Raw genomic sequence first — 26,519 nt, forward strand, 5'->3', positions numbered from 1 at the left:
AGGGTGAAGTGATATGCTTGATGTGTGAGCGGTGCATGAGAAGATTTTAAAGACGTAGTGTTAAATTATAGGCCAGCTAAGAATTTTGAGATCAATTAGTTATTAGTTCTTCTTAAATTTGATAAAAAAACGAGGACTTTAGGTGCATATGTATGAGTATATGTAACTTCGCTCTTTCTCTCTCTCTCTCTTTCTCTCTCTTTCTCTCTCTCTCTCTCTCTCTCTCTCTCTTTCTCCCTCTCTCCCTCTGTATATAGATAGATAGATAGATAGATAGATAGATAGATAGATAGATAGATAGATAGATATATGTGCACACACACGTATAAATGCGTACATAAATATAAACATATATATGTATATATACCTATGCACATATATACACCTATGCATATATATATATTCATATATATATGTGTGTGTGCGTGTGTGTATGTATGTATGTATGTATAAATATATATGCATATATATATATATATATATATATATATATATATATATATATATATATATATATATATATATATATGCATATATATATACATATGTATACAAACACATACAAATTATTCACATGCATGCATCTAGGTGGGGATGTAAGTATGCATGTATGTAGGTAGGTAGGTACATAAGTTGACAGATAGATAGATAGATAGATAGATAGATAGATAGGTAATTGATATGAATATAATATTTATAACAAAACACAAAAATTTTGTAAGTTTTTTGTTTTTTTTAGTTGAAATTTATTTAGTAAGATTGTGTTGTGCTTGAGTGATTGATGAGGACACAATGAGAACAAATTGATTGATTTTAATAATGGGGAGTTCCGTGTGGATATGGAGGGATGGAGACACGTGAGTAAATTATCGATTATTTCTGCATGATCGATATAGGAAATCCAATGTTCCTTTCTGATTTTAACTCTGTTGATGACGATAATAATCATGATAATAATGATGCTGATGACGATGAGAAGGAGAGGAGAGAAGAGCAGTGGAAAAAGATGTGGGTAATACACCCATTTCTCATGCAATGATCTCCATAATAATAATAATAATAATAATAATAATAATAATCCTTTCTATTATAGGTAAAAGGCTTGAAATTTAGGAAAGGAGGATAGACGATTACATCGATCCCAACCGTATTTAACTGGTATTTAACTTATCGACCCCGAAAGGATGAAAGGCAAATTCAACTTCGGAGGAATTTGAACTCAGAACGTAAAGATGAACAAAATGCTGCTGATTCATCCAGTTCGCCATCTTCGTAATAATAATAATAATAATAATAATAATAATAATAATAATAATAATAATAATAATAATAATAATAATAATAAAACATCAATAATAAATAGCATAAACCTGGCCGTCACGGAACTAACAGTCACAGAAACAACTGGCAATATCACTGAGCTAAATAAAAGAAGCAGAATACTCCCTCAAACCCATCCGAACAGGAGTTCCACCACCCAAACAGCCCAAAATTTTGGGGGAGGGGACCTGTCGATCAGATCTACAGCAGTACGCAACTGGTACTTAATTTATCGACCTCGAAAGGATGAAAGGCAAAGTCGACCTCGGCAGAATTTACATATATATATATATATATATATATATATATCGTTGCTATTATGCAAAATTATCGTAAGTCCAAGACGTTGCTTTTTTTTTTTTTTTTCAGAAAACGAAAAATAGTTTCACCATTCCATAGCAAAACCGTTGTACTACACACGTTGACAATTTTTACTATCTTGGCATTTGAAGCAGCTGGAGATACGATACATTTGACCAAAAGAACCGGCTATTGCAAGCAAAAATAAATATTAAAAAAAAAGACAACCTTTTGGCCTCATTTGGACATACGACATTTTAACATATAGTAACGATATGCATGTATTTATGTGTGCATGTTTGTAAGTAGGTTGCTATGTAAGTAGGTAGAGAGGTTGATAGATAAACAGTCAGGTAGGTAGAGCTGGTGCCAGTCAGGTAGGTAGAGAGGATGTCAGACAGGTAAGTAGGCAGGGTGCCAGACAGGTAAGTAGGTAATCGGTATCAATATAACAGCTACAAGGAAGCGGGAAGATTTGTGAGTTTGTTTCTTTTTCTTCTTCGGTTAAAATGTATTTAGTAAGATTGTGTTGTTTCAAGGGAATTTACAGATACTGTACGAATTTTTTTTTACCAGCGTTCTAATGATTCTAGCGGCTCCGCACATTTCATTATGATTAAGGCACAAGGCCTGCAATTTTGAGAGAAAGGGGGTCAGTTGTTATTTATTCGATCTACTCCCTGAAAGTGCGTAAGGCATATTCAATCTCGACGGACTTTGAACTCAGAACGCAAACCCAGAAGAATCACCACTAAGCATTTTGTCTGGCTTGTTAACGATTCTGCTAGCTCGTCGCTGTAATAATAATAATAATAATAATAATAATAATAATAATAATAATAATAATAATAATAATAATAATAATAATACACGGCTTTACTAAGGAAATAGATATGAAATTCGGATTAGAAAAATGTGCCAAAGCAACCCTGAAAAGAGGAAAATTAGTTAAAAGCAGCAATATAACACTAGATAAAGCCAATGAAATAAGAGAACTAGACGAAAGTCAACCATACAAGTATTTAGAAGTCAATGAACTAGATAGGATACAACATACACAAATGAAAGAAAAAATAAAGAAAGAGTACTATAGACGAGTTAGATCAATACTAAAAACAGAGAAGCTACAGCTACAACATCCTTAACTGGACACTAAACGAACTATGTAAAATAGACAGGAAAACAAGAAAAATAATGACAAGATATAGGATGCACCACCCAAAATCTGACATAGAAAGGCTATATATACAACGCACAGAAGGTGGCAGGGGTCTTATACAGCTAGAAAACTATTATAAAATAACCACCATAGGACTGCAAAAATACCTACTCCAGAAGCAAGGGAAACTAATACAAATAGCCACAAAACACGAGCAAAACAAAAAACTGTTTTCAGTATTTAAGGAAGCTGACAAATACAAACAAGAAATCAATCTACCTAACATACCTAACAAATACGAAGAAGAAGAAGAAGAAGAAGAAGAAGAAGAAGAAGAAGAAGAAGAAGAAGAAGAAGAAGAAGAAGAAGAAGAAGAAGAAGAAGAAGAAGAAGAAGAAGAAGAAGAAGAAGAAGAAGAAGAAGAAGAATAAAACAAATGAAATCCAAACTAAAACAAGAACAGCAACGGACCATGATAAAACGATGGCAAGAAAAGCCCCTACATGGTAAATACTGGGCTAAACTAAATGCGAAAGAAATAGACAGAGAAAAATCCCAGCAATGGCTGAGAAGCTCAGGACTCAAAGCAGAGACTGAAGGATTTTTAATTGCTGCACAAGACCAAAGCCTCCCCACCAGAAATTACCAAAAACACATAATGAAAAGAAATATAACAAGTAACTGTAGAATATGTGGAGATGGACAAGAAACAATAAATCATATTATCTCTGGCTGCCCAGTCCTGGCTAAGAAGGAATATATTCACAGACACGACAGAGCTGGGACCTATATACACTGGAAGCTATGCCAACACTATGGAATAACAACAGAAAAAAGATGGTATAAACACATGCCAGAAAAGGTCACAGAAAACGAGAAAGCAACCAAACTCTGGGATATGCCAATACACACAGATAGAGAAATTAAGGCAAATAGACCAGATATAGTTGTCAAAGATGATGAAGAAAAAAATGCTTTCTAATTGATGTATCAATACCAGCAGATGACAACGTTTCTCTAAAAGAAATGGAAAAACTTTCAAAATACAAAGACCTGGAAATAGAGATAACTCCAATGTGGAATATAAAAACAGAAACAATTCCTATCATAGTAGGTGCCTTAGGTATAATAAAAAAATATTCAGACAAATACATAACAAAAACACCAGGACTTACAAATATATATAACATACAGAAAATTGCACTACTGGGTACTGCACACATTCTACGCAAAACACTTTCAATACAGTAAACATAAGAGCACCACAGCAAACCACAGCACATACCCAAGGCGCACAGAGCTGCGCTCGGTAGTGAAGTGAAAGCACGTTATAAAAATAAAACTACTGAACAATAATAATAATAATAATAATAATAATAATAATAATAATAATAATAATAATGATAATGATAATAATAATGATGATGATGATGATGATGATAATAATAATAATCCAAGACGAGCCTCCATATGACATGATCCCACACTCATGGATAAGTGAATGTCTGAGTATATTCAGTATAACAGACAACATAAGAGAATTATTTAGCTGTAGCATGAAGAAATGGAAAGTCGATCTCTACTCAGGTGACACAGTCTTAGGGAAAGTTAATATTGAGAGAGGAATTTTCCAAGTAGACTCGTTATCCCCTTTAATATTTGTCGTATGTTTGATCCCGCTTAGTTTATTATTAAAGAAGGCAAAGCAGGGTGTCAGTTTAGAAATAGTCAGGGAAACATTAACAGATAGATAGATAGATAGATAGATAGATAGATAGATAGATAGATAGATAGATAGATAGATAGATAGATAGATAGATAGATAAGGAAACGAAGCAATCTGTGAGATTCCGACAACAGAATGGATTATACAATGAAGAGAACTCACAAATAACCACGGAAAATCGAACTTTTCCCTCCAATATACAATGTAGCCAATGCCAGTTCCTCCTTGGTCTTTAGGCTCAAGTTTCTGAAACAAGGGAAAATGAATGCATTAGACAGATAAAATGACACACAGATGTGTGTGTGTGTGTGTGTGTGTGTGTGTGTGTGTGTGTGTGTGTGTGTGTGTGTGTGTGTGTGTGTGTGTGTGTGTGTGTCGATAAAGGTATCTTACTGTCCACGTTATCTTCAGAGTCCCGACTGATCCTCCTCCACCACCGACCTCATCAGGAGCCTTGTCAGGAGAATCTTCACGTACAGAGTAATAAACTGGAAAATATAAGGGTATCCATAGCGTTACATACAGACTATTGATGACATGAACGGTGCACTAAGAAATATAATTTATATGTAAGGAATTGGCTGAGTATACGGTGTCCGCCGACGGCGTTTCTTCGCTATCGAGGATGATTTGAAGGTATCTGAAATACTGGGCCCACTTCCTAACGTATATTGTTAGTTTGAAGAATGAGCTGTGTGTTCGATCCGTAGAAAACTTCGTCTTTAAAGTTCCTGTATTCATAATACGACTGTATTGACGATTAGGATGAAATGCCGATACCGCAGTTCAACTGATATGCCTTGACGCCTTTACTCTAATGACATAGATACAGGACCTGAATTTTTAAAAGAGACCCAGTACTTGACTAGTACCATATTTTATTGACCTTGAAGGAATTGATTTGAAAACCTATAGATTTTTTTATTGGTTTAAATATTTCTAGATTTCTGTTGCTAGTGATACAATATAGAGCTTTAACTATAGTCATCCATTACCTGATGGTAAACTCACTGGGCCTCTGCCAAAAAAATTGGTTGCTTGAACTTTAAACGAATACTGTAGGCCTGGGTACAGCTTTTCAACTATAAAGGAGCGCGGGTATTTGGTTGAGAGCAGCGTGTTTTGATAGGGTATATCTGAAAAGAAAACATTAATGAATGAAAGACAATAACAAACACTTGACCGATATAAGGTTTTATCACAAAGACTATTTACAGCTAGACAGACAGAGGCAAAGAGAGTTAAGGGATTTGATGCATGGGGTAGAACATTGTACGAGTATGGGGGATGAGTACTTGCAGAAGCAAACGACAAAATAATCTAGGGAGTTGACTTGGTAGAAATGACAGCTAAATTCCCTTAAATCACACCCTTCTGCCTTGAACAATGAATGTTACTGAATGTTACATCAATACTGGTTTTCAATTTTGGTACAAGGCCAGCAATTTCGGGTGAGGGGCTAAGTCGGTTACATCAACCCCAGCACTCGACTGGTACTTACTTTATCGACCCCGAAAGGATAAAAGGTAAAGTCGACCCTGGCGGAATTTGAATGTTACGTCAATATTTACACCAGATATTACGTCAATATTGATTTTAATTGCGGTTAATATAAACGAAATATAAGGCGGCGAGCTGACAGAATCGTTAGCACACCGGTCAAAATTCTTTGCGGCATTTCGTCCATATTTACGGTCAGAGTTCAAATTCCGTTGTAGCCGATTTTCATCTGTCGAAAAAATAAGTACCAGTTATTTACTGGGATTCATGTAATCGACTTCTCCTCTTCCCCGAAAGGGTACACTAATGGTACTCTCTTTTACTCTTTAACTTGTTTCAATCATTTTACTGTTGCCATTCTGGAGCACCACCTTTAGTCGAACAAATAGACCCCAGGACTTATTCTTTGTAAGCCTAGTACTTATTCTATCGTTCTCCTTTGGCGAAACGCTAAGTTACGGGGACGTAAACACACCACCATCGGTTGTCATGCGATGTTAGGGGGACAAACACAGACACACAAACATACATACACACACACACACACACACACACACACACACACACACACACACACACACACACACACACACACATATATATATATATATATATATATATATATATATATATATATATACATATATACGACAGGCTTCTTTCAGTTTCCGTCTACCAAATCCACTCAAAAGGATTTGGTCGGCCCGAGGCTATAGAAGAAGACATTGGCCCAAAGTGTCACGCAGTGGGTCTGAACCCGGAACCATGTGGTTCGTAAGCAAGCTACTTACCACACTAATATTAACATCAAATATTACATTAATATTAACAATATTTGCACCAAAAGTTACGTCGACTTTAACAGCAAATGTTACCGCAAATTACAATGTTAATACCAAATATTACGTAAATATTAATATTAACGCTAAATGTTATTTAATGACAAATGTTACGTCAGATTAACAACATTATTACAGAATGTAACAATGTTATGTCAATATTAACACCAAACATTACTTCAATGCCAATTCTGTACTTCAAAATATCAACATCAACATTAAACGTTACATAAACATCAAGTTCAAAACTTACATCAATATTAACATGAAATTTTACGCTAAGTTCAACGACGAATATAACTAGAGTTTTGTCGCTAATATTTTAAAGGTAACTATCACAAAATATCGAACGAGATATTTACAAGAATGTGAGAAAAACGTTAGCAAAAAAGAAAAAAAAAATGTTTCGTTCAGGTAAGGGAAGCATACTTTTTATATTATATATTCAAACTTCATTTTGTATTTTTTGTTCTGTCAACGCACAAAAAAATATATAATTATTATTATTATTATTATTATTTTAAAACAACATACAAAGACAGAATTAAAAAAACCGCAACACAATCAAAATAATCAGCAGGGAATATTTATATTAAAAAAAGAAAATGTATTGATTAAATACTTTCTAAGTTTCACCTAATATGCAATATTTTCTAAAATTAGAAGTAAACATACTGTTTTTTAATTTGCTTGTCTTTTGTTTTGTTATATTTTGTTATCCTTTTGTAGTTTGTATTTTTATACTAATAAATTTTAACGTTTTGATTTCAACATTCGTTATCTCTTTTTTTACCTTTTTCAATGTTTTTCTTTTACTTTTTGCTTTGTTTCGTTTCGTTTCGTCAATGATTGATCGAGCTGAGAAAAGGAAATTTTTACATAATTTATTTAAAGTACACTTGAGTGCGGTGTCGACGAGGTGGACGGGGTGTTGAGCGGGGGGTGGCAAACATGCGTTTCTTAATGACGTTGTAGAAACACGGTATTTTAGCTGGCAGCACTGTTATTAAGTAATCTGTGCGGCTTTAATTAGATTCTCTTTTACATTCGTCCCCACCTTTCCCCCCACATTCTACTCCCTACTACCAGCAATCCCACCATCACTGCCATGGCCACCACCATCGGCATCATCATCATCATCATCATCAAGACCATCATCCCAATCATCGTTACCGCGCTTATCATCACCATCAACACGATCATCATCATGACTATTATTTTCATCATCCGTCGTCGTCGTCGGCGTCGTCGTCGTCGTCAACATCATCATCATCATCACCAATACCATTATCATTATTATCATCATCGTTATCGTTCTCATCGTCGCCGCCATCATCATCAACAACAAACCACCACCGCCACCACCATCATTACCTCCATTTTCTTCATCAAGGTCGTCGTCATCACTAATAACAACGCTCTCCATCTTCTTCTCATTCCCTTTCTCCTCCCCTCCTCCTCCTCCTCCTCCATATCATCATCTTCATCATCATTATCACCAGCATTATCATTATCAATCATCACCGTCACCTTCATATCATTACCATCTCCACCTCTACAACCACCGCCACCATCATCTACACCACTGTTATGACCACTACCCCCCACCACCACCACCACCACCCCACCTCTACCATCGCCTTCGACATCAGCGAGAGAGAGAGAGAGAGAGAGAGAGAGAGAGAGAGAGAGAGAGAGAGAGAGAGAGAGAGAGAGAGAGAGAGGAGGTGGAATGAGCGTACAGGGGCCGTTCTGCAACAGCGACGAGGAATTTAGTGTTTTTTGGATTTGCCCGTCGGCTCATCATTTGAATCGTTTTACTATTCTCTGTTGGGCTTTAACTATTGCACCGCACATACATGCACACATTGCACATATTACACACATGCACACATGCACATACATGCATATATACACATCTACACACATGCATATATCTTCTCACGCGATAACACACACATATACACACGTGCATAAACAACTACGCACACAACCACACACAAATTCACATACACACGTACACATCTACACACACACACGCACATTTGCACACACACGCACATGCACACACAGGCACACTATACACGCACACATCTATAAACACATCTACATATACATAAACACCCACATATACAGACACACACACGTCTGCACACAATATTCTCACACATAATATTCACATATACACGTTTGCACGTACACCTCCATATACATACATCTATACACGTACACCTACGCAAGCATACATATACACACACATGCACACATATACAAACACACACACACATCATGTGATGCTTCATTAAAGTAAACAAGTACAACACTGGTGAATATTTAACGAAAATTCTTAACGAATCAGGCAAAAACAGATAGAAGCAGATACTTAAATATGTATATACGTATATTCCCCAGTGGCATTGGGGTTTGAACACACTAACTATTAACCACAAAACTACTCGGTAACTTCTGCTTGTTTCAAAGGAAGGGTTAGCAGCTACACTCACCGAGCTGTTCTCGTTTTTGTCATCTATCCCTATTTTCTATTTTCTCCCTTTCATGTTATAGGCTCATAAGCAAATCAATACTAGTTGTGAAGAGACTCAACAGTTTTGTTAAGGCAATGAGAAGGCAGAATTGTTAAAACGTCGGACAAAAATGTCTCGTTTTGAGTTCATATCCAGCGGAAGTCAACTTCATTTTCCGTGCTTTTAGGGTAGATAAAATAAAGTACTAGTCAAGTACTGACATCAAAATTGCTGGCCTTGTGCGTAAATTAGAAACCTTAATTATTAAGGCAATCAAGGATGTGAGTTGGTAGAATCGTTACTACGCCGGAGAAAATGCTTAGCGGCATTTCTTCCGGCTTTACGTTCTCAATTCAAATTCCGCCGAGATCCACTTTGCTTTTCATCTTTTCAGGATCGAGTACGAGTTGAGTGTGCCGTGTATGCGTGCGGCGCGTAGTTTCTTTTGTGTCTGGGAGTGTGTATACTTTCGCGTAACTTACAAGTGTCACTTTATTTAATACGTTTAGCTGGGTTTTCTCTTTCTATAAGATTTTGCTACTCCCATTATCTTTCCTAAATAATAAACATCCCACTCTTGTGTTCTGGCTTCTGCGCCATGACACCGAAATGACCAATTCAACCACAGAGTGAAAACATTAATCAAATTAGAATAATCTCTGGCCACACCATAAATTATGGAGTTAACAAAGCGACCTCCTTGAAGCCACACCCAATCTATCTCGCTAAGGTAATCTGTGAGTAGAAAAAGCAACTGGCTCTTTATCAATTCCACTTTCCACACAACTCTCGATTGATAAAATGTACAACTTTTGCCTAGCTCGTTTTCTTTTTTAATTCAAGACAAGTAATTTTCAACAGACGAGCCGAATGTACTTGAGGAGAAAGGACACCTGAAAGATATGAGGCATTTTAATTATTCACAATATGCATTCAATATCCTTTTGAAACAGCTGTAGAGTTTGACTACTCCCATTACTTGTGGTAGAACAAAGTGTTTTACTTTACTTACTTTCGACAATAGGAACGTAATTCCGGTTGTAATTATTGGCCGCTAAAATGGTAAAGAACTGTATAGGTGCCATATGAGAGTCGCCATCAGTCCATATTACTTGGAATCCTCTTTCTATCCCAGGTAGCTGTTGCGCATACACGCCTGCAACGGGGCCTGGAGGTCCTGAAATGCACCAAACGAAACAATTAAAACATTATTGTAGAAGTTATATAAATATACAATAATGAAACGATAGAATACCATTAAAATATATATACAATATATGTGTATATGTGTGTGTATAGGTGTGTGTGTATTAGCTTGTTTTTCTTCTTACTTTCCCTCTACATTTCCACGTGTAGTTTTATTTTGTTTTTGTAACATATTTCTATTATATATATATATATATATATATATATATATATATATATATATATATATATATATATATATATATATATATATATATATTTACACCCACATACATTAACAAACTAAAAAGAAACAAGAACCAAATGAATCAGAATATTCAGGCTTTGACTACAAACCTTTGACATTAAGCATTGCTGAAGACTGAACAGAGTCAACTGGAGTCTCAAGAATACAAGTATATTTTCCACTGTGTTTAAACTGTGCAGATCTGATGTATAATCCAGAACGTTGGTCTCTAGTAGCGGTGGCCTACAAAATCGATATGATAGCATAGTTTAAACTGTATGATGATCCTGATGATGACGACGACGATGACGACGATGACTACGCCGAGAAGAAGAAGAAGAAGAAGAAGAAGAAGAAGAAGAAGAAGAAGAAGAAGAAGAAGAAGAAGAAGAAGAAGAAGAAGAAGAAGAAGAAGAAGAAGAAGAAGAAGAAGAAGAAGAAGAAGAAGAAGAAGAAGAAGAAGAAGAAGAAGAAGAAATGCCCGATGTAGTACCAGGCACTGGCTCTCATGGCTTCTCATCTTAACTGATTGGAAGTGTTATCATGTACATGATTTTTCATAGTATAAAAGATGATCTACAGTAAATATTCTGCTCAATACCACATATTTGCCTGTCTGTTGTTTGACCTTAACCAGTTGAGCATGTCCCTTCGTGGCTGGCAATATGTGCATATCTGATCACGAGCAGAAGTAGCCATGTGTTGAGAGGAATTCTCTGGAGTTTGAATAATTCATCTCTGGAAACATGGCTGTTTCGTTAAATTTCCTTAAACAAACATTATTCAAGGTACAAGGCCTGAAATTTGGGGGAGGGGGATAGTCGATTACAATAACTCCAGCACTCATCTGGTACTTATTGTATCGACCCCGAAAGGATGAAAAGTAAAGTCGGCTTCGGCGGAATTAATAATAATAATAACAATAATCATAATAATAATTTCTTTTATTGACAACAAGAGCCCAAGACATGGAGAACACTATCGAAGGACGGGTTACAGCGCACAAAACAAGAAACAAAAACAAAAACAAACAAAGACAGGTGGTGTTTACATCGATCAAAGAGAGATAGTACCACATTAAAGTATATAACAGAAGATATATAATAGAAATTAGGGAAATAAATAGCTATAAATAAGAGCAAGAACAAGAAAAACGACAACACCAATAACAAAAACAACATTAACAATAACAACAGCGATTGCAACCTCACCGACAACGACACTGATGAAACCACAAACAAAAACACCGACGAAATCACAAACACCGACTTCGATGACAATAACAACACCAACAGCTAGAATAACAAGATATGTCACTGACCATAGAATAATGGGGATCTTTGTCAACTGCAATTGGTTGATTATTAAAGAGCCACTTGTAAACATGGTCCATGAACGGAACCACAGATCCTTGGCAATACAAGAATGCTGTTTCATTTAACAGAACTTCACTGGTTCTTGGACCGATAGGAATGACACTGCGTCCTGTGGAAAAGACAGAAAGAGAAAGATATATATATATATATATATATATATATATATATATATATATATATATATATATATATATATATATATATATATAATGATTTAATATAATTATATTAAAGGCTACGGATAATGACTGTCTTTCGTTCTTCCTGATACCTGTGCTGTTAATTCTCCTTGTATCACTCTTTAATCTCTCTCTCTCTCTCTCTCTCTCTCTCTCTCTCTCTCTCTCTCTCTCTCTCTTTCTTTCTTTCTCTCTCTCTCTTTCTCTCTCTCTCTCTTTCTCTCTCTCTCTCTCTCTCTCTCTCTCTCTCTCTTCTCTCTCTCTCCCCCTTTATGAAGTAGTGAGTGACTGGAGATTCAACCTTATTTATTACTACCTGGATTGTTGCAAACTGGGGAGTCAACATTTTCGGAAGGTGTGACCTAAGAAACTCACCAACAACTGTCAGATTTCCGGAACTTAATGCTGTCCCTAATGTGTTGGTTGCAGCGCATGTATAGGTACCAGCATCATCGTCTCGGATATTGTATAATATCAGATTGCCGTTGGGAAGTATAGTAGCCTCGTTTTCAATGTCAGTAATCTCCCGGCCGTTCTTTGTCCAGGTAAAGTTTGGATACGGTGCAGCTTCCGGTCGGCACATAATAGTCGCATTTGTTCCACGGCACACAGTCTGAATGGGAGTGACCGGGTTCTTGAAGAAAGTTGGTTTAAATTCTACACAAATAGAAACAAACATACATAAATACATAAGTTTCTGCACATGGTACTCCAGCTTGGCTGCAGTGCAATAAATAAAACCTATAAAGGAGTAGCGTAATACAGGAATATAGTGTTAGAAAAACTTGGGTACATACCAAGAACCCGAAGCTGTGCCGCACTGTAGCTACTGCCGTGCTTATTGGTAGCTACACACTGGTATATGCCGTTATGGAGTTTCGCTGATAAATTTTTTATCGTCAGTGTATTGCCGTTTATTTCTACACCGTTGCCATTGGTCAATGGTTTCGAGTTCTTGTACCAGGTAAAGTGTGCTTTAGGTATGGCTATCACCATACATCGCCATGTTACATTACCTCCTTTGTCTATGTGTCGACTTTTCAGTGGATAGACTGTCGTAGGTTTAGCTGAAGCGAGTGAAAGAGAGAGAGAGATTGACGGCGATATATATATATATATATATATATATAATTGCGTGCGTGAGTGTGTATGTATGCATGTATGTATATACATATATATACATTTGTTTATATTTGTATATATACATATATGTATATATATATATATATATATATATATATATATATATATATATATATATATATATATATATATATATATATATATATATATATATATATATATATATATATATATATGTGTGTGTGTGTTTACATATGTATATACATATATATGTATATATACGTATACACACACATACATATGCATATACATATGTATGTATGTATGTAGACAGAAAGACAGATAAACAACTAGAAACAGATAGATAGAGATAGAGGGAGGCAGTATTAGTACCGAGCGGTAATATTCATCCCCACTTAAACGTGGACGTACTATCAGAACAAACTATACTACGGTAGATACCATGAGAAAAACTCTCATATTGGCTTTCGTTGCGAATTGCGCTCTTGTTATATCACAAGCAAGGAGATAAATCCCTACCATCCCCAGTGCTGAGACCACCAGATCACATGATTTTAATCTTCTTTGATCTTGTCAATGGTGGATGCTCGACCACTTGAGATAGTAGCGATTCATACCCTCGCCAGCGATATATAGAAAAACAGTGTCAAAACAGGTCCCGGTATCGCGATAAGCTTATTTAAAATATATATATTTGCGACAGAAGCAGTATTACTGCCTCTGTTGCTGATATACAATACGCTGAGCATTATCAAGAAAGAAAAAGCCATAACGGCCACAATAATAACTATTATAACATCTTTAATGACAACAACAGTGAAACAATGAATAAAAGAACAACAAGATCAACACAACAACGACAGCAAGACAGCTGGCTTTTACATCCAAGTCCAAAGGACGTAATAATTTCAGACGTCATTTTATTTCAGTGAAATTATTTTATTAAAATCACAACCACGTCAATTGAATGAATAAATTCGAAGAAAACTCTTTTAGAAGGCATCTCATTTTAACCTCTTCAACAGCATTGTGGAAAGAATATTTTATTTTGGCATTGAACAAAAATACTATTATTGCATGCTGCCAACGTGATAGGATTCAACAAATCTTAATCATATAAAGATATTGTTAAGTAAATTTACAGATGGCAGCCGACAGGTAGAAAATGTAGTGTGGGGGAGATGTAACAGTGATCTTATATGCAATGATGATTTGAAGGACAAAGTTGCATCTTTAACAAATGTTCTGGATCGGCCAATACAGAAATAACTTAACGGGATCTAGTAGCATGAGTTGCTGAAGTTATCACATCAAACAGTCGATTCTAAACTGCCTCTGAAAAGTTAGTGACTAATGTTATAACCGATTTGACAACAGTTTCAACTACGTGACAACATCTATATAATCACTGAATCTCTAAGAAATAGCTGCCAAATATCTCTGGAATTATACTTTACGGCATAAGAGGAGTAATCCCTTGGTGAAACGATTCTTGGGCGTATCTATCATCGAGAGTTACTCAATTAACGTACACGTAGAAAGGCATAAATCTCACAGCTTCTCTTTCCTCTCAACAGGGATGGTCATTCTTGGATGGATTTCTATGTTCCAAATTGTCAAGTAGTTGGTATGACTGATTTTAAATGTATGTTAAGATGAATTTAATGCTTTTCAGTTGACGCTGTCAGATTTAATACAACTATAAAGAAACGCCTGTTGTTATTTTTTTAAAAATTAACGTTAATTAGCCCGTGTATCTAAGGAGTGGTAACCTCGAACCGAGGGGGGGGCCAATGGTTCGTATCCTATCGCACTATTCGCACACTACTCTCTCACACACACACACACACACACACACACACACTCACCACTACCACCACCTTAAGCACATGCGGCTATTACTCGCAAGCCCACGACTGCTACCAATAATACACATCACCACCCCCGCCCACTATTTACCACTATCTACCACTACCACTACCCTCAACAACAACAACACCACTAGAACCACCAACACCAACACCACCGCCACTATCACCACTACCACCGCTATCACCACCACAAACCGCCACACCACCGCTACCACCACTACCACCACATCCACCACAACGTTCACCACCACCACCATCAACACCATCACCCCCACTACATAACAACAACAACCACTACCACAATAACCACCATCATTACCACAAACATTACAATCACCACGACTAACACCATCACTGCCACCTCCACACATACACCATGCATTATTCTACTACAACAACCAGCAGTACTACAAATACAACTACCCTTCCACCATTAGTACCACCATAATTACCAATGCCCCCATTACAACTAGCACAACGTCTACCATCACCATTACAAACATCATTTACTACCACCATCACCACAACCAACGCTATCACCATAATCACCATCGCTACCTCCACCACCACTACAATCACCATCACTATCACCACCACCACCACCACTACCACCACCACCACCACCACTACCACCACCACCACCACCACTACCGCTACCGCTACCACTGAACAACAGCAACAACAACAACAACTCTAACACAAGGCCACCAAAACAATATACAACTAACCTTCTATCTTCAGGTAAGCAGATTTTCTCGTAGACATCCACGTGTATCCACTTCTCACGTGACACGTATAGAGACCACTGTCACCAAGCTTCACGTCTGCTATACGAAGTTCTCTGTTGTTGCTATAGAAACTAGTTCGGTCAGGCATACCTTTGTTCTCTCGGGTCCAGTGATATTTGAGGGGTTCGCTATAAAAGATAGCAGACCCATTATGCTAGAACTATAACTGCAGTTATATTGGTTAATATATATTTAAGAATGTATGTGTGTGTATGCGTGTATGTATGTACGCATGCATGTGTATGTATATATATGTATGTGTGTATGGTGAGCTTATATATGTATGTGTGTATATTTATGTATTTACGTACGTGCATATGTATGTATTCATATACGAATGTATGTATTTATACGAGAATATGCGTGTACCATAAATATATATATTTATGTATAAATGCATAGATGTATGTCTATGTGCATGTCTATGTGCGTATATATATGTATGTTTGTGTATGTATATGTGTGTGTGTATGTGTATGTGAATGTATGTACACCAATGCCTATGTGTGTATCCATAAATGTATGAATGTGCATGTATGCATATGTATATGTGTATGTATGCAAGAATCTACAGAGGCCCTTCAACATATTCTATCAACACCGACTAAAGAAACAGCAAGCCGCCGAAACGTCTAAATGTCGTAAAAGGTTTACCGTGAGATGAATATACATATATTTTCTTCATAATGTATAATTATTCTTTATAAAGTTTTTTTGTAATATTATTTACAATAATCTTAATATTTTTTTTATAATTATTCTTTACGATATATAAAGTATAATTTGAGATTTAAACTTCTCATTCATATATTTTATATAGATACTGGTCTCAGCTAATTACTAGCTACTTGTTTGAGAACTCATCAAGTAAACGTCTTGATAAGACTTATCAAGATATATTTGCGAGGTTAATATTCGTCAAGTACTCACATAATCGTTCCTAGATATTTTAAGTTTTATAACATATTTTTCTAGTAAAGTATTTTCTAAAGTATTTTCTCTAAGTGGTCGCTTGGCCAGCTAGAGAAAGCAATTCAGTTCCCTTAAAATGAAACTAAGTCTGCTTAAACTGACCCGTTACTGGGAATACATATCAGCCCCTTCTACCATTAGTACCACCACAACTTCAATCGATAAATTGTATATTACATATTCTATGTCTTCCTTCTCATACCTTCCAAACGCCATACATTCCATAGAAATGGTTTCACCTAGCAGAACCGATGAGGGGAAGATAGCAATGAAGTCATTGTGAATGACGGGATTTCTCATGGCAGCAGCTACAAACAAGAAGAGGATATCAAGTAAGATTTCAACAAGAGAGATTCACCAGTAAGTCAGGTAAGCTTAATTTAACGTATCTAACGCAATGACAATTAAAAAATTTAACTAGGAATAATTATTCGCTGAGGAAAAACATTTAGATTAATCACTAATTATATTTTAAAATCAATTAATGCAATGACAATTAAAATTTAATCATAAATAACTGTGGGAGTGCAGAAAAGACATTAGATGAATCATTAATATTTCATAATCATTTAATGCAATGGTAATTAAATATGTAATTATAAATAAGTATGCAGTGAAGAAAAGACAACATTAGATAAATCATTGCAATGAATTAGAAATAATTATTGCAATGTTATTAGAAATGATTATATGGCAAAGAAAAAAACTTAATTACATATGATACATTCCGTTTTTTTTTTTTTTGCATTTGTTTTACAAGATTCTTGATATGAACTCATGTTTTGAAACATATTTTGTTGTATCACGGGACGGTCATTATGTCAATAATAAACACACGCACTAGTTCTATTTCATTTCTATATTATTTGTTAATCTGTCAATTGGTTGGCTATTTAACCAATTAACTAATAAATTGTTTGCTTAACCGTTCGATCGGCCAATCAATCAGGTTTGTCAATGACCTTTCATCGTTCGCGACGTCATCAATGGTATGCCGTCTCTAGTCTAGATCTGCTTCAAGTTTGTGTGAAAGTAAGATTGATAGAATCAATGCGTGTGTTTATTATTGGCAAAATTACCCTCCTGGGATACAACATAACAATATGATATAATCATATAATGCAATGACAATTATAAATTTAAAAAGAAATTAATAAATGATAAGGAAAAGACACTATTAGCTATACTCGTTTATTCTTTTATTTGTTTCAATCATCAGACTACGGCCAAGTTGGGACACTGCCTTGAAATATTTAGCACATCAAATTGATCCAGGTACGTATTTTTTAATCTAATACTTATACTGCCGATCTCTACTGTATATATGTATGTATATAGTGAAGACGTATGGTTCAGTGGTTAGAGCGTCGAGCTTACGACCGTAAGGTTGTGAGTTCAAATCCCGGACCAGGCTGTGTGTTGTGTTCTTGAGCAAGACGCTTTATTTCATGTTGCTCCAGTTCACTCAGCTGTAGAAATGAGCTGCGACGTCACAGGTGCCAAGCTGTATCGGCCCCTTTGCCTTTCCCTTGGATAACACTGGTGGCGTGGAGAGGGGAGACCGGTATGCATGGGTGACTACTAGTCTTCCATAAACGACCTTGCCCAGACTTGTGCCTCGGAGGGTAACTTTTTAGGTGCAATCCCATGGTCATTCGTGGTGCATAGACACTCATATATACACATATATCTATATGTACACATGTGTATGTGCGTACGTACGTACGTATGTATGTACGTATGTATGTATAACAGGCTTCTTTCAGTTTCCATCTACTAAATCTACAAGGCATTGGTCAGTCCAACGCTATAGTAGAGGATACTTGTGCATGATGCCGCGCAGAGATACTGAACCCGAAATCACGTAGTTACAAAGCGAACTTCTCAACCACACTGCTTATGCAATAATAATATTCTATAATCATATAATGCAATGAGAATTAAAAATGTAATTAGAAATAATTGTATAGGGAGGAAAAAACAATATTATATCAATAATATTTTATTATTATTTCAGTGATTAGGAGAGACAACTCCATATACGTTTCAACCTTATTAGTCCTTCTCAGGAAACCATAGACACTATAGTACTTGCCGATTAAAAAAAACTCACTTAAGTAGATATGTAACAATGAACACGAATAGGCATGATATATTAGAATATTTGTAGAATATCATATGTAGAATACCATAACTCTGCTCCCGTAAACAACAACAACAAACATAACAATAACCATATTTAAATGCTGGCTTCATTAATATATAACTATTGGTCATAGAAGACACTTGGTTTACTGGATCAGTTGGTCGGCGACTAAACCCTTCAAGGTGATGCTCTAGCACGGCTACAGTCCAATGACTGAGATAAGTAAGGGAATACCACAACACGATATTATACGTTGGTGATACCACGACATCGCGATATCATAATAACAGGATATGTATCACAATAGCACGATATCATAATGTCGCGTTAACACGATAACATAATATCATATCACGAGACGACGCTATGCGGATATCACAACTGAGCTGTCATAGTCTGAAACACTTCAATAAATTATATTTGGAAGAAAGAAAGACAAATAACAAAAACCACTTACCATTGTCTTTGACAACAACAGGAGTCGGCATGCTGACCATAACCGTCCCACTGTCAGAACTTAGTCTTGAATGAAGATCGGGTGCAAGACTAGCCAGACAATAATACAAACCGGTATCGGCAGAAGTTAGCTCGGAGAAATAAAGTTTCCCGTTTCTGGACAGGAACGTGTTTGGAAATCTCTTGGACGAGACGAAGTTCCACGGTTCGTCTTTATACCATCTGTAAACTACTTCTGCAAATCAAAATGAAATATGTTGGTTTGTATATATTCTATATACACACATCCACCTAGTACTCAGAAGAAAAATATATATAGCGTGTTTATAATTTAGATAACTTATGTAGATCTCAGACAGTATTAGGTCATGTTTATCTTAACGCCTAAAGACTTTTAAATCATATTTAGGTATACAATAACCTACTCGTGTAAGGAGTCGTTGCTGGCCGAAATATAATTGGGTATAGGTAGTTCGTCCGATATTTGTTGAAGGAATTTGTCCAGACGCACGTTTAAAGATTCTGAGATTTTTTCTTCTTTGAATTTCGATTCCGTTCGAAATACTCGTAGTTTAAAAAAATAGGATTGTTTGTTTTGTTTTGTCTTTGTCTTTTATTGTCTTCTTTTGTTTTGTTTTTGTTGTTTGTTTGTTTGATTTTTTCTTTTTTTTTTTTTTTTTTGCAATATCCTTGTGTCTGTGAACTCGACTTCCGTTGAAGAAATATTGTATGGGGCCGCTACATTGCGTTATTTTGATTTATAAACTTGATGCTGACGCTCTTTAGACAAATCCATCTGGAATATTTTCAAAACTCAACAAACGCTTTTGCGCTTACGACGGTGCTGAAGATAATAGAGTTTAAGCGATCCCACTAATGAACTCTTATCATGTTATTTATTTATTTATTTATTATTCCTTTCGTTCAATTGGAATTTCCTTTTTGTTCTGCCAGTTTTAAATTGCCAGATATCAAACTGCATTCCGCAGCTTTAGTGGCTAATATCTTTCTTGTACGCCTTGCTGTGCCAAACAAGCAGGCTTTCTGCAGAGATTATCATTATTATCATTATTGTTATTATTATTATCATCATTATTATTATTATTATCAGTAGTAGTAGTAGTAGTAGTAGTAGTAGTAGTAGTAGTAGTAGAGCCGGCAGAATCGTTAGCATGCCGGGCGAAATGCTTAGTGATATTTCTTAAGCAGCTACGTTCTGAGTTCAAATTTCTCTGAGGTCGACTTTGCTCTTCATCCTTTCGGGGTGGATTAATTAAGTACCAGTGAAACACTGGGGTCGATGTAATCGATTAGTCCTCTCCTATCAAATTTCAGGCCTTGTGCCATTAGCAGAAATGATTGTTGTTGTTGTTGTTCTGAAAAACTCTCGGATAGTTCTTAATTATCGGTTATTCTTTACTTGAAAGCATCTTTTGTATTCGCGTTGTACCAATTTTGGGCATTCGTTAACAACGTGCCTTACTGTTTCACCCTCTCAGCACACAAACTGCATTAGTCGCTGTCGGTAGTATTGTTGATTCTGCACTTTACATAGTTAGTCCTTGACGCTTGTTCTTGAGCTGCGCATATAAGTGCTTCTTTCTTTTTCTTCAGGTCACTCCCCCTCATCCATAGCCACCGGTCTTCTGTGTCTGTCTTGGCGTTCGTATTATTATTATTATTATTATTATTATTATTATTATTATTATTATTATTATTATTATTATTATTATTATTATTATTATTGTTCAGTAGTTTTATTTTTATAACGTGCTTTCACTTCACTACCGAGCGCAGCTCTGTGCGCCTTGGGTATGTGCTGTGGTTTGCTGTGGTGCTCTTATGTTTACTGTATTGAAAGTGTTTTGCATAGAATGTGTGCAGTACCCAGTAGTGCAATTTTCTGTATGTTATATATATTTGTAAGTCCTGGTGTTTTTGTTATGTATTTGTCTGAATATTTTTTTATTATACCTAAGGCACCTACTATAATAGGAATTGTTTCTGTTTTTATATTCCACATTCGAGTTATCTCTATTTCCAGGTCTTTGTATTTTGAAAGTTTTTCCATTTCTTTTAGAGAAACGTTGTCATCTGCTGGTATTGATACATCAATTAGAAAGCATCTTTTTTCTTCATTATTATTATTATTATTATTATTATTATTAATATAGAAAGGATTGAGGTAACTCCTCCTGAAGATATAGAGTCAAAATTAAAAGAAGAGTGCCATTTGTTATCTGGTGAACGATATTTCGACATCTCGTGTGTCTTCAACTGGTTCAAAAAATAAATTTGTCAATCTACTTCATTTTGGTTAATATAGAAAGGATTGAGGTAACTCCTCCTGAAGATATAGAGTCAAAATTAAAAGAAGAGTGCCATTTGTTATCTGGTGAACGATATTTCGACATCTCGTGTGTCTTCAACTGGTTCAAAAAATAAATTTGTCAATCTACTTCATTTTGGTTAATATAGAAAGGATTGAGGTAACTCCTCCTGAAGATATAGAGTCAAAATTAAAAGAAGAGTGCCATTTGTTATCTGGTGAACGATATTTCGACATCTTGTGTGTCTTCAACTGGTTCAAAAAATAAATTTGTCAATCTACTTCATTTTGGTTAATATAGAAAGGATTGACACACGAGATGTCGAAATATCGTTCACCAGATAACAAATGGCACTCTTCTTTTAATTTTGACTCTATATCTTCAGGAGGAGTTACCTCAATCCTTTCTATATTAACCAAAATGAAGTAGATTGACAAATTTATTTTTTGAACCAGTTGAAGACACACGAGATGTCGAAATATCGTTCACCAGATAACAAATGGCACTCTTCTTTTAATTTTGACTCTATATCTTCAGGAGGAGTTACCTCAATCCTTTCTATATTAACCAAAATGAAGTAGATTGACAAATTTATTTTTTGAACCAGTTGAAGACACACGAGATGTCGAAATATCGTTCACCAGATAACAAATGGCACTCTTCTTTTAATTTTGACTCTATATCTTCAGGAGGAGTTACCTCAATCCTTTCTATATTAACCAAAATGAAGTAGATTGACAAATTTATTTTTTGAACCAGTTGAAGACACACGAGATGTCGAAATATCGTTCACCAGATAACAAATGGCACTATTATTATTATTATTATTATTATTATTATTACTGACACCTAGCGTGTTTCACGTCTAATACTTTGGTAAAGGGAGACCCCAGCAGGCAGCAAATTTCAAGATGAGAGTAAGCAACACACAAGCACACCACACACAGACACATACACACATACACACACACACACACAAACACAAACACACGCACACACACATACACAAATATATGCACACACATACTCTCTCGTGGGTGTTTGTAATTTGCACTTACCAGGTTTATAGTGTAATTGTGGGCACTGGAATACCGCTCCCGTCTCGGCCCGGACATTTTGCGGTATGATATCATCTGAGGGAAATTCACTAAGCACTGCAACAAATGAGAAATAATTGAATATCAAGCAAAATTTTTTTAATGTATGAAAGAAAATGAAAATTTATATCAAACATAATGATAAATTATGTCAAAGTAAACTATATTTGGGAATGTCTTACATGGATACAGAGTCAGGAATTTGAAAAGAAGAACCAGTCGATTATGACTTGTACTTTATTTTATCAGCCTTGGAAGGGTGAAATGGGAAGGATAAAAACGATCGAAGAGTATGATAAATTACATGAAACGGAATGAGGAATTATATCGAGCAAAATTATAAATTATATGAAACAGATAATATCAAAAGAACATAAATGCAATCAAAGAGAATGATAAATGATATCAAACAGAAAGGTTATTGATATCAAACATGATAACACTGGCCATGATGCTCGTCCACTACTTCAGCTCGTGATCAGAGATGTATATATTGTCAGCCACGAAGGGACATCCTCAACTGGTTAAGGTCAAGCAACTGACAAGCAAATCTGTAGTATTCAGACGAATATTTGCTGTAGCCTGTCTTTTATACCAAGACAAAACATGTACATGATAATACTTCCAATAAGTTGAGATCAGAAATCATAAGAGCCAGAGCCTAGTAGTGCATCAGGACAAAAAACGATGACAAAAGATGATAAAAGTAACAAACCTCCGAAAGAGACCTGTACAACTCTACTTAAGACCGATCCAAACTTGTTGCTTGCCTCACACTGGTAGGCCCCTGCATCTAATTCATCGACTGGTTTAGAGATGGTGAGTCGACCGTTGGTTGTTGTATAGCGTGTGTCGATTTTCCACGAAACCTCTTCTCTTGTAAACACCTCACGATACCATTTGTAGGTTGGTTTCGGGTTACCCGTGGCAATGCATTCAATAAAAGCGAAGCTTTCTCCCGTTACGATCACCAAGTCTTCTGGCTCTTTAATAATCTCTGGTCCTCTCGGAATATCATTCGGATTACTGTAGTTTGTTCCATAGTCTACAAACAGAAACAGAAACAGAAGACACTGAAAGAAATTTGACAATTTACGGAAACACTATATTCGTTTTCTTCATCTTGATACATTCTATACTATAATAATTTCTACTATAGGCACAAGGGCTGAAATTTGGGAGAGGAGGATAATCGATTACGTCGACCCCAGTGTTCAACTGGTACTTAATTCATCGACCCCGAAGGAATGAAAGGCAAAGTCGACCTCGGCAGAATTTGAACTCAGAACGTAGCTGCGAGCGAAATACCGCTAAGCATCTACAAATGCAATACTTAGATGTATCGTCAGTGTTGTATCCTGGGATCACCGAGTATTTTAGATCTTACAGCATAACTCTCATCCAGGCAACCTGACCGAGGTTGATAAATCCTAGATCTGTGTCGGAGTGGCATTGCACTGGCACTGTTGATCACCTCTTTAGAAGGAGCCATCGAGATATACAACGTAAAGGTTCTCAACCAGGGTCAGTGGTTCTCAATTGGAGTCCATATAACCCTTTGGTGGTTCATATAAGATTTTGTTGGGTCCGCGCTATTAGGGATCCACAGTAGAATCTTAAGGGTCCATGAAAAGTTTTGATTTAATTATATGTATTACATGAAACAGCTAAGTTTCTTTCTCTAATAGTTTACATAATTCAAGTATTTATAGAATTAGTTTCGTCAGAATAAAATAGCAAACAAGGGGTCTTGACTCTTCCTCTGCTCATTTCCGTTATACCCACGGTTCCATAAACCCAGCTCAGGATACGACCTGCAAACACTCAACTGCCACTTCCACTACTGATTGTAATGGTAAATTATTATGTACAAGCATAAAAGAAATACAGGTAAATTCATTTTGTAGTCATTCAGGAAGTCACATCACTTCCTTTATCTTATATGAAGTAACTGGAAGTTATACGACTTCCTTAATCGTATATGATATGACCGGAAATAATACTGCTTCTCTAACGTTACATGCCTGCTGTTATCAGTTAAATTGATTGCTAAATCTCTTTATAAATAGATCAATCCATGTTTGGAGTAAACTTACCAATCCCACGTGATTCCACCATGATTCGAAAAGCCTCTGAACGATCGATTTCACAAATATAAGCTGCCTCTAAAGATGTTTCTGCGAGGCTCCATTTATAAGTATCATCTGTGAAAAAAACATTATGCATATATTACCATTTCAAAATAGTATGTGTGTGTGTGTGTGCGTGGTAATGTGTGCGTATATGTGTGTATATGTGTAAATGTGTGTAAGTGTGTGTGCTGGTATGGGTGTTTGTGTGCGTGTTATGCATGTGTTTGTGAGCGTGTGCGTGAATGTGTGTGTATGTGCGTGTGTATATGTGTATATATAGTTCTGTGTATGCGCGCGTGTATATCTTTGTATATTGATAAAACAACAAGCTTATTGTTTACGGTTCTTGGCATCACAACTGGTCAGAAAAGAGTAAAAAAAAAGGTGACAGAAAGCAGCAAAATGTTAAGTAAAGAAAAACAGCAATAAAAGATAGAAGCCCATGCATAGTACACAGAATATAACAACAACAAAAACAGAGAAGAGGGAACAGTAAAAGATCCATAAAGAGGAACGGCTTCATAGGAACGCCAGTTGTGTTGACGAATTTAGAGAAAAATGGAATTCTTGAAGAAGGCAGTGTTTTAACAGCTAACAATCATGTTTCAAGATTCTGAGTAGCCTTGAGAGAACCTATAACCAGTTGTTAGAATTCAATATACTTATAATGCCCAGTAGTACTACGCTCTGGTAGTGAGGTGGTGGGAATTTATTGACGACCTGACTTCCAGGTTCTTATATGACCCAGAACTACAGAGCGTAATGGACACAAGACCAGTATTCTTAGAGAATGGACAAAGTTGAATAAATCGACCCCAATGCTCAACTGGCTCTTATTTTATCTCCTTGAAATAATGAAAGGCAAAGTTGACCTCGACGGAATTTGAACTCAGAACGTAAAGACGGACGAAATGCCGCTAAGCATTTTGTTAGGCGTGCTAACGACTCTGCCAGCTCGCCACATTCTTCTGTATGATATTAATTCATAAATGACAAAGCAAGACGATTTACCGGATAATCACATTCATTAGCTTACAGCTGTTTCCGTAGTATAGAAGACTGTACTCAAAAGTAATTGCCCGTGTGGTTATCTATTGCTTAATGAGAGCCTTAACAACAAGGAACGACGCGTTATATAATGTAGTCTTAATTATACAATATCTCAGTAAAAGTTTGGATGATCACGGGTGGAAAACATTTGTTCATAAACCTGCTGGATCACGGTTGACCTAAAGCAAACCAGTAACAGTAACAGTAATCAGGAACA

The 26,519-nt window shown here is 36.0% G+C and overlaps 1 protein-coding gene across 3 annotated transcripts in view; it reads right to left on the reverse strand.

Moving 5' to 3' along the window:
- Positions 1–26,519, reverse strand: part of LOC106869455 (contactin) — a 77,744-nt gene that overhangs the window by 30,717 nt on the left and 20,508 nt on the right. For all 3 annotated transcript variants that reach the window (XM_089364393.1, XM_089364394.1, XM_089364395.1), the window contains exons 5-18: positions 25,217–25,324; positions 23,836–24,165; positions 23,082–23,177; positions 19,695–19,928; positions 17,294–17,399; positions 16,060–16,247; positions 13,154–13,423; positions 12,732–13,013; positions 12,123–12,286; positions 10,912–11,044; positions 10,382–10,546; positions 5,501–5,641; positions 4,899–4,993; positions 4,668–4,751 (exon numbers count right to left, since the gene is read on the reverse strand). In XM_089364393.1, the coding sequence (XP_089220519.1) occupies positions 4,668–4,751; positions 4,899–4,993; positions 5,501–5,641; positions 10,382–10,546; positions 10,912–11,044; positions 12,123–12,286; positions 12,732–13,013; positions 13,154–13,423; positions 16,060–16,247; positions 17,294–17,399; positions 19,695–19,928; positions 23,082–23,177; positions 23,836–24,165; positions 25,217–25,324 (2,396 nt within the window). The remainder of the gene's footprint in view (positions 1–4,667; positions 4,752–4,898; positions 4,994–5,500; positions 5,642–10,381; positions 10,547–10,911; positions 11,045–12,122; positions 12,287–12,731; positions 13,014–13,153; positions 13,424–16,059; positions 16,248–17,293; positions 17,400–19,694; positions 19,929–23,081; positions 23,178–23,835; positions 24,166–25,216; positions 25,325–26,519) is intronic.

The sequence above is a fragment of the Octopus bimaculoides genome, chromosome 16 (assembly GCF_046866305.1).
Source record: "Octopus bimaculoides isolate indiv1 chromosome 16, ASM4686630v1, whole genome shotgun sequence".
NCBI lineage: Eukaryota > Metazoa > Mollusca > Cephalopoda > Octopoda > Octopodidae > Octopus > Octopus bimaculoides.